At 35.3% G+C, this 12,930-nt stretch overlaps 1 protein-coding gene across 12 annotated transcripts in view; it reads left to right on the forward strand.

The window, feature by feature from the left end:
- DGKB (diacylglycerol kinase beta) overlaps nucleotides 1-12,930 on the forward strand; it is a 334,240-nt gene that overhangs the window by 101,518 nt on the left and 219,792 nt on the right. For all 12 annotated transcript variants that reach the window (XM_050891901.1, XM_050891903.1, XM_050891909.1 and 9 more), the window contains 2 exons: nucleotides 3,734-3,807; nucleotides 10,968-11,042. In XM_050891901.1, coding sequence (XP_050747858.1) covers nucleotides 3,734-3,807; nucleotides 10,968-11,042 — 149 coding nt within the window. The remainder of the gene's footprint in view (nucleotides 1-3,733; nucleotides 3,808-10,967; nucleotides 11,043-12,930) is intronic.

Here is a 12,930-nt window from a genome sequence, read left to right on the forward strand (position 1 = left end):
TTACCATATATCAAATGCTGTATACCTCATAATTATTTCATGATATACCTTATTGTGTCAGGATAGAAAGACTTATTTTATTGTTTCATCTTTTTAGGTTAGTGAAACATTCTTCTTATGACAACCCAAAGAAAAGAAAAAAAAAAAAACAAACCCAAAACCCAAACCCTAAAACCTATGCAGTCACATGGCTGCTCCACGGGTGGTCTAGTAGGATATTACAGCGATCATTATCCATGGCTTTCAAGGCTCTCTTCCTGTACTTACCATCCTCACAGGCTGCATTGCTATCCAGATCATCTGTGACAGAGCATGAAGTGAAAAGGCTAGAGTGTTCATTGACAGAAAGCTCAAGTTCTGGCTAATCAGTCACAGTGTGACTAATAAACTGGTGCTAAAGGAAGCACACAGAGTTTCCTAACTTTGGGTGATATCTGTGAAATTCCAGTGAGCCCAACTGCTCTAGACAGAGGAGCATCTTTGGCATCTCCTTTTGGTAGCAGCACCATGTATCATTATGAATTTTGGTTTTCCTCCAAGCATTAGATTGCTTATGCTCATAGTATATTTTCAGGTCTTTTTCAAGTCTGTATTTCCCACTCATGCGATACAGTGCCTGGGATATAGTACCTGGTCTGTTCAAAACAGCAAACTCCTAGCACCACTGACTCTTGCACACACAACCTTAAATTATTAAAATTTCCTCTTGCAGGTAATTAGGGCATAATATTTTCTATAAGTTTATTAGTATGATCCAAAACTTATGTTCTATCTTCTCTTTCCGTGATGAATCCAAAGCCTAGGATTCGTCATTGCTTTTATTTATTATCACTTGAGAAGGAGAGGAAGAAAGTGAGGACTAAGATGGTAGAAGAATTACTGAATGAATTTAAGGTGTTTTCTGAAGTGCTTGTTATTGTTCTGTAATGCTACATCTAGAATGTGGTGCACGATGTAATACTTGCAATCATGGTGATAACATTAGAAATAATTCTGCAGTGATAACCCTAATTTGCTGATTATACTGTGGTCTTTGGTTTTTTCCGTTGGATAAAATTGGTTTCGAGTAACAGGAACCCATCTTGGCACCAACTATTAAATTTTTGTTCGGTATCAATAATGATAACCTGATCATTGTGAAGGCCTAGTGGATCTCAAAGGATACCATAGTGAAAGGCTGGATCAAGGAGACTTAGGGTGTTTTTTTTCACTCACAGATTGTATAATTTTGGAACTATTTCCACAAAGATGTAAGATTCCATAAATATAACTGGTAATTAATGTTAGTATTTTGCCTAAAGGTGGTCTGGAGCAAAAAATTTCTGTAGCTGATCAAAGTATACTACTCTAATTCTCCCATATCTGGCCAAAGCATGCTACTCTGATTCTAATACTTTGATTTTTTTTTGGTGATTTTTTTTGGAACCTTTTTTATTCAGAAAACTTGATCGTTATGTTAATTGCATTTGTTTATGATTTAAGTTCCCAAGGTAACATATCAAAGATTCCCAGCAAATCTTCATACTACTCCTGTTAGACCTCTGTTTTCAATATGGGAGAAGCCATATATCAGTGGTCCACCACTTCCCCCCCCCCCCCCCCCCCCCCTTTTTTTTTTTTACTTGAAATCACTTGTCCAATAACTTTGTGGAGATTGCCTTTAAATCATGCCAGATTAAGGCATGAAAATGTTCAGCAATTTATTCTAAATCTTTAGTTGCATTGTTTATTATATGGAAAGATCTACGTTATCTAGAAAAGTAATTTGGAAAAACTGTAAGAAATTAATTAAAAGAGACCTTATTTTGGAATTGAGTGGAATACAAACTGGTTATTACATTTTTTTGATGGTCCTAAACCTTCTACTTGTAATAATATGATTAAGTTTTGAAGTAAAAGATTTAAAATAGAAATAAGTTCATCATTTAGCTTTTGTTGAGAAAAGCATCAAGACCAAACCTTCCTTCCATCAGACAGCAGTGAGCAGATAACTTAGTGGCAGTGGAGATCTGCATGACTTAAAGACAATTAATCATAGTTAAGCACATTCATCTTACTTCTTTCTAGCTAACCAGCATAATGATCAGGATTATTATTTCTAATTAGAGGAAGTAATAGATCATGTACAACCTTAGGATGAGTCTCATTAATTAACCTGCGTCCTAAGGGATTTCAGTAGGTAGTCCATCTCTGTCACAATGAGCACCATTGGTTTACACTTAGTTCACAGGAACAAACATCATGGGAATTGGCTAAATAACTAAAATTGATTAAAACAGTAGATAAAAATTAAATATATGACAAACTTCACTATATCCTGCAATTTGATATATGTTTCAACATACAGCACTTTACTATAACAACATACTGTGCCAGAATGTGATACTGGGTTGGGTTTATGCTAGGTTTAATTCCACCGAGTTTGCTGGAGTTTTTCATTATTTGTTGTATATATTGGAACACATTTGGATCCATTGTTTCTGAAGTTATGGATGGAGTTGACACACTAGTGCCTAACAATTCGTACTAGAAGAAGAGTGCTTTTAGATGCCTATAGGATTATATGCCTATGTCTGTAGGATGCCTGTAAGACTCCTTAGCTATCATGTTTCTCAGGTTCTGCCTTAAATTACATTTTATGAAATCTTCAGCTGAAAAGATTTTGTTATTTCAGGAATTATGAATAAGGATTTGGACCAAGAGCTTTCAATGTATCATTTTGAAACAGAGACAGTCTAAGCTTCATCTCTGAAGTTGTTAGTGCATGACTTTGGAGATGTTGACTTTGAACTCTTAATATCCTTTTAAACATTCCTAGAATTGATATATGTCTAAAAGTGATAATTTTAAATATGAATAGTCTGGCTTTATGGTTTAAAAACAGGTATCTGAGAGAGATCATCTGATGTAATTTTTTAATGTTCTTCAAGTCTATAGAGCAAAGGCAGTGAACATGCACATCTTAGAGTATCTGAAAATGCAGACTATTACTGTTACTTAGAAGGAAGGTGTTAGTTTGTAAAGCTAAACATTAATGTGAACATGTAAAACTTTCCATGCACAAAAGAATTAAAAAACGTGGTAGAAGCATTGTTTCCTTCAGTATATCCTCCTCTCCATTCTTTTCCTCAGGCTTGCCCTTCTTCCACATGTTTTCTCCTCTACTTTTTTAAGTTTTCCAGCTTTCTAAGGTGCTTAAAGGAACTCATTATTGTTATGGTTGTTACATTTTAAAAAATACGTGATTTCATATCATATCAAATATTACAGGTTTCTGTAATTTAAAAAACAATTTAAAATTATTCCATCAAGTTTAAAATTTCATATAGCTATATTTGACCTTTATAGTGTAGTGTCATTTCTCACTACAAAATACAGTTTCTTCATAGCTTTTTCCATAGGAGATTACTGTCAGAATCAGTCCTGCATTTCTTGCATTTAAAGTTTTCTTCTCTATTGATGGATCTAACCTATATATATATCAATATTTCAATGCAATTATAGGTTAAAATGGCATCGCAGCTGTAAGACAGACAGTTCACATTAAAAAAGTCACTTGCGATTTGTGGCAAATTAATGAAGTGAGGATTATTGCAAATTATGGAATTGCTTCCAGCTGGATTACACAGCATAACATAGAGTTTGCATTAAGCTCTTTGTTTTCTGTCTACTATAGGAAAAATGAATGCAACACACAGCATTAATGAGTGGCTGTGTTATTCCCTTCTTTTAGATCACTCCAGTTCCAGGCACTCATCCACTTTTAGTTTTTGTCAATCCTAAAAGTGGTGGGAAACAAGGAGAAAGGTAAGGTTTATTTTATCTTTTTTTTTTTTCCTCTCTTTCTTTATTCTGATCTCTGTGATATATTTAAAAATGAACGTTAAAAGTCTGCATATGAAAAGAAATCCAACATTTTATACTGTTAAGCCTCACATTTGAACATCCCATTTCCCTGTGTAGAAGAGGTACACACCAGCATATAGTTATAAATTCTGCAGTTAAAAACTAGAATGAGTTCTATACAACAGTTTCATTTCACATCAGAAAAAGTAGCTATATTCAGTGTATGGTTTCATGTGATTTGCATGAAGATGTGAGTTGCTATATTTTGCATTGCAACTTTGAAGTTATAACAATTTTATTTTAATCTCTGTAATAATTATGCAGACAGGCCAATAATTTAAATTGGAAACAGTATTGCGTTTTCTCGTGTATGACTGGTCTTTCAAAGATTTAGTGAGTAGACTCTCCAACTTCTCCATAAGATTTCCTACAAAGAAACCTTTTGATTTCTGTAGATAGGAAGTATTAAAGTCCAATCGCACAAACTTTGAAGACATGCTTAATTTTATATAATGTCAGTAATTACATTGATTTAAATTCAAAATGCCTAAGTTTATGTTTAAATGTTAGTGTATCAGAGGCATGATAAAACAGAGGTAAGGAGCATTCTCCTCCTACTCGGTCCATCAAAATCAGGCAGAAATGCTAAATTAGTACCCCCTGACCAGATTTTTCAGAGTGTATGTCAGAATCACAAGTGCTAACAATATGGCCATTTCTGATCATCACATAAATCCCCAAATTTTTATAGCCTAGCTTACCATGTCAGTGCTGTAGTTTATCCTTCAAGTCTTGAAAAAGGTTACGGTCTTTTGGCCAAGATCAGGCTGAAGATGACATCTGTGGATACTGGGTGATACGGGTACCCAAAAGCACAAAAGGAGGGATCCACTGTGATTCTAAAGCTTGGAACCAAGCAAGTAAACTGCAAGTGGGTCAGCTTTCCCTACCTCTTCCCTACTGCCTCCATTAGATCACTTCTTTCAAACAGTGTCCCTTAAAGTAAATTGATAAAAGGGACAAAATCCTGCTGAGTAGATGTTAGGGGAATTCTCAAAGCTGAAGAACATTTAACCAAAACTGTATTTAAAGACCTCTGAGAGAACAGGTTATCGTTTAGGAGCTGATTATGTAATCCCTGGACCGGTACACCTAGATATCAACAATGGCAACAATGCTAGTTGTGTCAAAGGCAGTTAATGATCTAAAAGATTCATTCTGAACTGTTTCCAGAACATGCCTTTGCAATCACAACAAAACAATATAAGCCATCCTAAGCATTCATGTTTCAGATACAGTAGCAGTGTGAGGTAGCCCTGGTCTTCTGTGCAGTCAGGGGCATTGTGGAAGGTGTGCACTAGCACTCAGCTTGACTTTTTTATAGTACCGATATGAAGTGAGTAGATCAGGGATCCAGTCTGGAATTATGTAGGTGAGAGGCAGGTTAGAGAGCTGCACTTAGGTAGTTCGTTATAATCTAGAAACAGTTTAATGAAATGCTGTTTCACAGCTTTCAGTTCCCAGCTCATAATTGGTCTCAAGTGTTACTATCTGAATAGGTTTAATGCACGAGGGATGTCATTTAATGTTAGATATTCTCCAGGGTAAAAGCAAGTTTAAAACCTGATCCCCTTCCCAAGCTCCTATTCCCATTCACGTATTGCAGTCTGACACTTCTCAGTTTATGTTATGCAACTGTTACTGAGGCCAAGCAGATCACAGGAACGATTTGAATTTAAAAAACGAATGCCTTACACACAGTTCATTCACTAATACCGTTACCTACAAGTGTCATTACACAATGAAGTGTATAGCATGAGGGCAGCCACTAGCAGCTGCGTATAGTGAAGTATGAGAACCTCTTAACTTGGCTTTGATACCACACAAAATAAAATGTTAAATTGCATACTAATGTGTCAAGGTTGCACTCAATATTTCTGTGTTAGGAGGAGCACATCAAAAGGTCAACTGCATAGTCATGTAAATGTATCTCAAGTCATTCACCAGCAGGAGATAATACCTCCTGGTTAGTTGTAAAACTATATTGAAAAAGTTTAAAAAAAGTCTACATATGGACTGTTTGATGAGAAGGGGTTTGCCCTCTGCCTTTTAGATGTTAATGTTTCATATCAATACCAGTAACATAATAAAATTATAAAATAAGGATGTTAAGAGTGCATATTAGCTTGAAGATTTAATCTAAGGGATGAAAACATTTTCAGGGAACAATAATATTTAACTTTTTTACTTTTCCTGGTTTTTATCTGGCTGCTCTACAGTCAGTAACCAGAAAGAGAAGAATCCCATATTTCCTCCCCCCCTGCCCTCCAATTTTGTGGCAGTTATATGTTGTGAAAAGTAAAATCGCAGGACATTTGACGACATAAATAGCTTTGCAAAATGCATAGTTATGGTGATTCAAGTCAGGCTTTTTGATTATTGCAATTATGTAATTGCAATACAGGTATTGAGAGGCTAGGAGTAGAGGATAGGGTGTAACAGAAGTAAGATTTCCACAGCAGTGAGGGGAAAAAAAACAAAACCACAACCTACTAATTTTTGTAGATGGGAATTTCATTGTCTTGACTGATTCAGATTAAGGTGATCTTTTACTGAAAGCTGTTCTTCAGTCTTTAGTTAGGATTTTCTGTATTTGAGAGATCACGATGAATGAAGTTATGAATTCTAATTGACTTTCATTGAACACAAAAAGGTTATTGCAGTTACTGTCAAGACTCCAGTGTTCCCACAGTTCCCCATATGAGATTTTATGCCTTGCCATATGGTAACCCAGCCCATTTCATTGCCCTTAGACTTGGAGAGAGTGTATGCATCCATCTGACAACCAGTTGAATAAATGCACTCCCCCAATAATACTCTGTCATTTCCTTTTGTATTTTGCAATTTTTTCCGAATCTCTCCAATGCAAAGGAAAAGAACTGAGGATCATTTTAAGGTAAAAAAAGTTAGGTGCTTTAGTTTTGGTTTTTGAATGTTGGAACAGAGTGGTGGTGGGAAACACATGGATATGTAGAAAAAGTGCATTCCGAACACAAAAATACTTTCTCTACAACCGTATCTAATTACTTTATCGATACGTTTTAAAACTTCGATTCTGTTAGAAAGCTAGAGTTTTGCAAAATGTATGGTGATAAATATCATATTCTTCTTGAATAGGTTTCTCTTTTAAAAACTAATGCTATGATTTTCAGATGTAATTGCAAAATAAAGAACTATGAAAATAACCCAGTTATACTTTCTTCTTAATGGAGAGATTAATACTTATTGCCCATCACCTGAAACACAAATGCATTTACAGTTATTTGGACTTAAATGATTTAGTCCAATGGATAATACATTTATAATAAAAAAGAAGAAAAGTATGATTCAATGTTTATTAAGAAGAAAGTAGCAAATTCGAATTAAAGTTGATGAGTTTAAGCCTTTCACACACCAAAAATAGATTTTAATTAAGCATGAGATTGGATAGAAGTTCAGAAAACCCAGTCAAGTGTCTTCCTCAGGCTCTGTCACACTGTAACATGCTTTTAGTGATTGTGCATAAAATGGACAGGTGTGGTGAATTTCATCAGAAAAAAATTGCAGTACGTCCATTTCATCCTAGGGCTAACAGTCCTGTATGTCTATGTTTAAGATCTGAGTAATCAAGACAAGAGCTTTCAATAACCTGTGAATAGAATGTGTATATTTAGTACATCATTGACAAAATAGTTTCAACAGAAAGGATATACAACAAGCATGTAGTGTTTCTAGAGACTGTTGTTAAGGGTAATGCTTCTCACATAAGAGTCCTTCTAAATCATGCTGTTGTTTTGCCATACTCATTACTTTGTTTTCCACTTCCCCATTTTCCAATTTATTTGCCTGACCAGCAGGTGAGTTTAAACAATTGTTTCCTTGACAAATGTGCGGTTGGATGCACTGGAGATCAGCTTCCGTACACTGACGTTTCCTGCTGACTCCACGTTCAGTGGCTGTGCAGTACAGGTTGTTGATATCTTTGACCTTTGTTGTTTTTATATAACTTTGGTTCATAGTAGCTCTCCCTCCTACCCTCCGATTAATCGTGCTTCCTAAGGTTTCATTTAGCATTGAGACAAAATGTAAAGCAGATTCAAACGATCTTTTTCAAATGTTCTATGTCTAGGAGAGAAGATCTTTTAATTTTGGGGAGGAGTTCTTGGCTTCTTTCTTCTCTGCTATTAGGGTTAAATTAAGCCTATACTGACCACATCTTGAATAGTCACCCCCTAGATGACTGAAGATGCATCCCCCAGTTGGCACAAGGCACTGCTATGGCCAGCTTTTTCCCCAGTGTAGTCAACTTTACTGCCAGTTTTGAATTGCCAACGGGTTTCTGTCTATCTGTTTCTTTTCTCTCTCTAAAGGAGTGATCTTATGACTTCAGAAGATAGCTCAGTAACTCAGCCGAAGGTGCACTCGAGTATTTTCTTCAGCAGCAGATCTGTTTAAAGATGATCCCAGCCCTCTTGGCCACTTGTGCTGTAATTTTCTGCCTCCCCAGTTATGCTAGTGCAGCTTTTTTGAGGTTCATATGAGATCAGGGACATGATTTAAGTGAAGGGAAAGAATGACAGCGGAGAAACTTTTCTGAGGATTTGTATTTTTAATTGAATCTGTTTAGTTTTCCAGATCACCGAATAACCCCGCAAACAGTTACAGAAGCACAGCTGTTTGTTGATAAACTGTGTCGCGCGGTAAGAACCAGCTGGAGGTGGTGGTGACAAGTGGTAATTTCATGAACTGGCTTTGTTCTTGAAATTGCACTCCATCACAAAAAGCTGTCTTTTGGGGCATTACCCACTACGCTGCCTCATGGCTTTGTCAGCACAAATCTCTAGTCACGAGGAAACCATGTCCAATTCCTTCCTTACATGCGGAAGCAAGACGTTCAGAGACATGTCAGTATCAGTAGGCTGTTTGGTACTCTAGGTGTAAAACTGGAAGGCCAAATTACTGTCCATTTCCTCGTCTTGCGTGTGTCATGCTGTTAGGTCTAGTTACAGTGTGGTGTGAAGAGAAACGTTTATAGACACTTTCTTCCTCTTTTTTTGGAGACTGTACGAATGGAAATGAACCATCAGTTTATGAATTTTACACAGACTAGCATACAGAAATATGTTATAATAACTTAAAGCACGATGCGTCATTTGCAGTGAGTCATTATAGAGTAATTATCTGGTATTGATGTTCGACTAGTACCTATGAATGGTATGCACTGAGTCAAGTATGATTCAGTGTAATCTCTTCATTATTGCAGGCGGACTTCTGGGTTTTGACTACAGATACCTAGCTCCGTCTTTATTAAGAAGGCTTTTATAGCATTTCACTGATATGTGACAGCAGTATTGTGAGTGTAGGTAATGGCTAGTATGTTTTGTAGCACCAACTTTTAGGAAGATAACTCTTAAGCCGTTGGGACTTTGTAACAATGCTGTTCATGAACTTCTTATGGTCAGCTACACAAATTAAATTAGCAGCACCTTTGACCAGGTTAAATCCTATACGCCACTGAGAAGCAACTTACACATACTAACTAGCAAGTTAAAAATAGGATCCTTTTACATTGGTAAGATGCTGCAAATGAAATGGAAATGTATTGTGTTATAAATCCACTGTCAGATGTCTGATTTAGTCGTCATCACAGCCGTTAACAATGATGTGTGCATGCTTGCAAAGTGAAACCAGTCATTTCACATTGACTTTTTCTGTCAGGAATGGCATCAGGAATAGATTGTGTGAGTGTGTGTGTGAATACAATGCTTTATGAAGAAGCTGATATCGCTAAATAACTGAGAAGTTAAGAAAATGTTCCAATTTGGCAATTTTAGAGATAATTATAAATTTGTTTGTATTCAGTATTCTTACACCCTTGTCTTCCACCTAGCCTGATAAATTATGCATTGCTATTAAGAAAATAAAATAAATTAAAAAATCCCTCAATGTGCATATAGATTGTGTCTAGACAGTTCTATTTTGCTGAATTTGAAAATGTGGACATTTTAACTTAAAATTCAGCTCTTATTATGCTTCTATTTTATTTAAGGCAGTAAAAAGAAAGGAAGAGATATTTCAATGGAAAAATAAATGTTTTCTTAAAAACATTAAAATATTAATTAGCTTGAGGACATAAACATTAAAATTAAAAGCAAGAAACAAGGTTTTATAATTTAAACTATTGCCATAGATCCCAGGTATATATTTATTCATTCTGAGCTCCAGCTCTTTCATGTGCTTGCTTGTTTCTACGTAAGAAATGAAGCAGTTACCACATTGTAGTCAACGTAGGAAATTACATTTCTAATATTTGTAATGAAGAAACAAAATGTTTGTCATACTTTTAGGACAAGTAACCTCAAATTTATAAAGTTACAGTTTTTGAAATATTCTGCCATTTAAAGAAATATTTGCTGGAGGTGGGACAGCAAATGGGGTCCCTTATGGGGTAGGACAACACTTTTCATGCTATATCAATAAATTGCTTCCTATTATTCAGATAATTTTAAAATATGTGTAATTTAAGTAAAATAATGGTTTTGAATCTTTTTCATTTTCTTCCCACTCAAATATAATCCAAAGGAGAAGTAGCTGACAATAGATTTGCTTTCTCAGGATGTTGTTCAACCTATGGGGATATTTTGGTGGGTGGCAAAGCCAGTTTGCTTTTACAATTAATTATACTTGTAATTTTGTGTTAGCAATAAATTTCAAGAATAAATCTCTCCTTTCCCATGGAGTTACTTTAATAGGAACCAATGTGCTTTTCCAAATGCTTTTTTTGACTCACCTTTTCTTGTGTCATTATATCTCCTTATCCTATTTTTTTTTTCTGTCTATATACAGTATTTGAATTGTAGGTAGCTTGTAGCACTTCTGTCTCAATTTTATGCCCACAATACACTGTATGTATGAATTACAATTGCTGTGTTCAAATACTTGATTTTTTTGTATAAATGAGATCCTGCAATTCAAATAATTATAGTATGTGTTAACTTCTTTAATTCTTTCATTTGATAGGTATAAAAAAAATTCCAAACATGTAAGTAAATATTTTCTCCTTGTCTCTTTTATGTCTTCAGAATTTATAGAAAATTTCAGTACCTTTTAAATCCTCGTCAAGTTTATAGTCTTTCTGGAAATGGACCAATGCCAGGGTAAGTCTACAGTTAATATTATTACCAGGAACTCATTTAATAAAATGCTACATAATCAAATAAACAGACTGAGGCACATATAGCATGTTTTGAATGTATCAACACTACAGACCTCTGAATGGCTGCAGAAATTTACAGGTATTATTTGTTTACATGTGCAAATAAAACTATGTATCATATGTTTTACTGATAACCATGCAGTACTCTATAAGAACTGTGGGATAAATTTCATTCTATTTGCAGCTTTTACTGCTATATCAGCAACCCGAGTTCATGTGGGAGTTACTTTTATGTTACAGATACCGAGCAGCGTCAGAGACTGACCTGCAGAACATACATTTCTTTTACATAAACCCGTATGTGGACATACGTATGTGTCTGTGTAATATATATAGTGTACACATATATATATATTCTTATGCATGTCAGATACAGAATGTCGTTTCAAATTACAGTGGCTGCACACTCCTTATCAATTCCATAATCTTGGGGATGTAGTGGGCAGAAAATGACTGGACAGACTAGATTGCAGTGACTTTTTACAGGGACTGAAGTGTTATCTGAACGAGGTAGTGTTGCAGTCACTCGCCTAACATGCTTCTTCCATGATTCTCCCTATTTTGCGTTCATGTGCAGACAGGAGAATTGCAGTATATCAAATACCAACTTTTGCCACCTGAAATTGTCTCCTTTTTAAGTAGTGGGTACTTTGGTAGAAGAAAACAGACAGACCAGCACTGAACATCTGGTCTGTGTATCACTTCGTATGTACTGGATGTTATTTAGTTATGTCACTGATACATGAAATTTTACGTCAGTGAGAAGAGTTGCAGAACGATATTAGGAGATAAATGTTCACTGACATGAATTTTACACTGTTGTTTGAATACTTTTTTTAATTTTGGGAGTTTTTATTTGTTTAGACTTTTTTTAAGTTGGAGGAAAATAAGATGAAGACGGAAATGTACGTGGTTTGTGCCTTGCAAAGTTATATTTCAGTTGTCACGGATATATTACTGGAAAGAGTATGCTCTGACAGTTTCTGCCAGTAGTTCTGGTTTTAAGGCCAAATATGCAGGAAGCTATTCTCTCTTAAAACCACTCTACATCAGCTGTCCCTTTATTGTGTTAGACTTGGGCTGTGTATAGCATTGATGAAAGTGAAAAGCGGATTGGGCCCAATCCTTTTTGAGGTTAAGAGTCTCAGGATATCTTGCACTACAGTGTGGCTAATGTGCAACCTGCAGAATGGTGCAAAACCTGCTCAAAAACTGGAAATAATGACATGCATGATTTCTTTCATGCCTGTAATTTCATCCTGTACCTGAATGTTAGTGCTGTTTTATTACTCAAATGGTATTTGTTGTTTGTGTTTTGTTATGCTAGTCTTGACGCGTATGGAAAATTTAACTAATCTTAGTCCAAAGAGTAAGTAGACTAGAAAAATTGCAGAAACTTATTTCAGGAATTTATAAGAAATTTCAACTGAGACAAAACTAGTAACCAATATTGTTTTACATTTGATATAATAGAAATGCCATACTAGAGATTAAGATGGTGATTTTTAAAACAACTGAAATATTTTTGTTCAAATTCATCTTATTTTATTGAACCTTTTTTTACAAAAAAAAAAAAAAGAAAAGAATCAAACCCCACTTACTGACTGCATTTCTGTCCATTACTGACTTCAGGTTTTCATGTATCTTGTGATGCAAAGGAAAATGTATTTTAAGGCAGAAGCACAAGAGGGCAGTGTTAAGTTCAAACTGAAACCCTGCACTGAAGCGATTTAAACTTCAGTCTTTTGAACCAGGACAGTGTTTTTTAGAAAATATTTTCAATTTCTCTTCCTATTAGGAATTGAAATAGTTTTACTTCAGAGTCACTT

The sequence above is a fragment of the Gymnogyps californianus genome, chromosome 2, assembly GCF_018139145.2.
Source record: "Gymnogyps californianus isolate 813 chromosome 2, ASM1813914v2, whole genome shotgun sequence".
Lineage (NCBI taxonomy): Eukaryota > Metazoa > Chordata > Aves > Accipitriformes > Cathartidae > Gymnogyps > Gymnogyps californianus.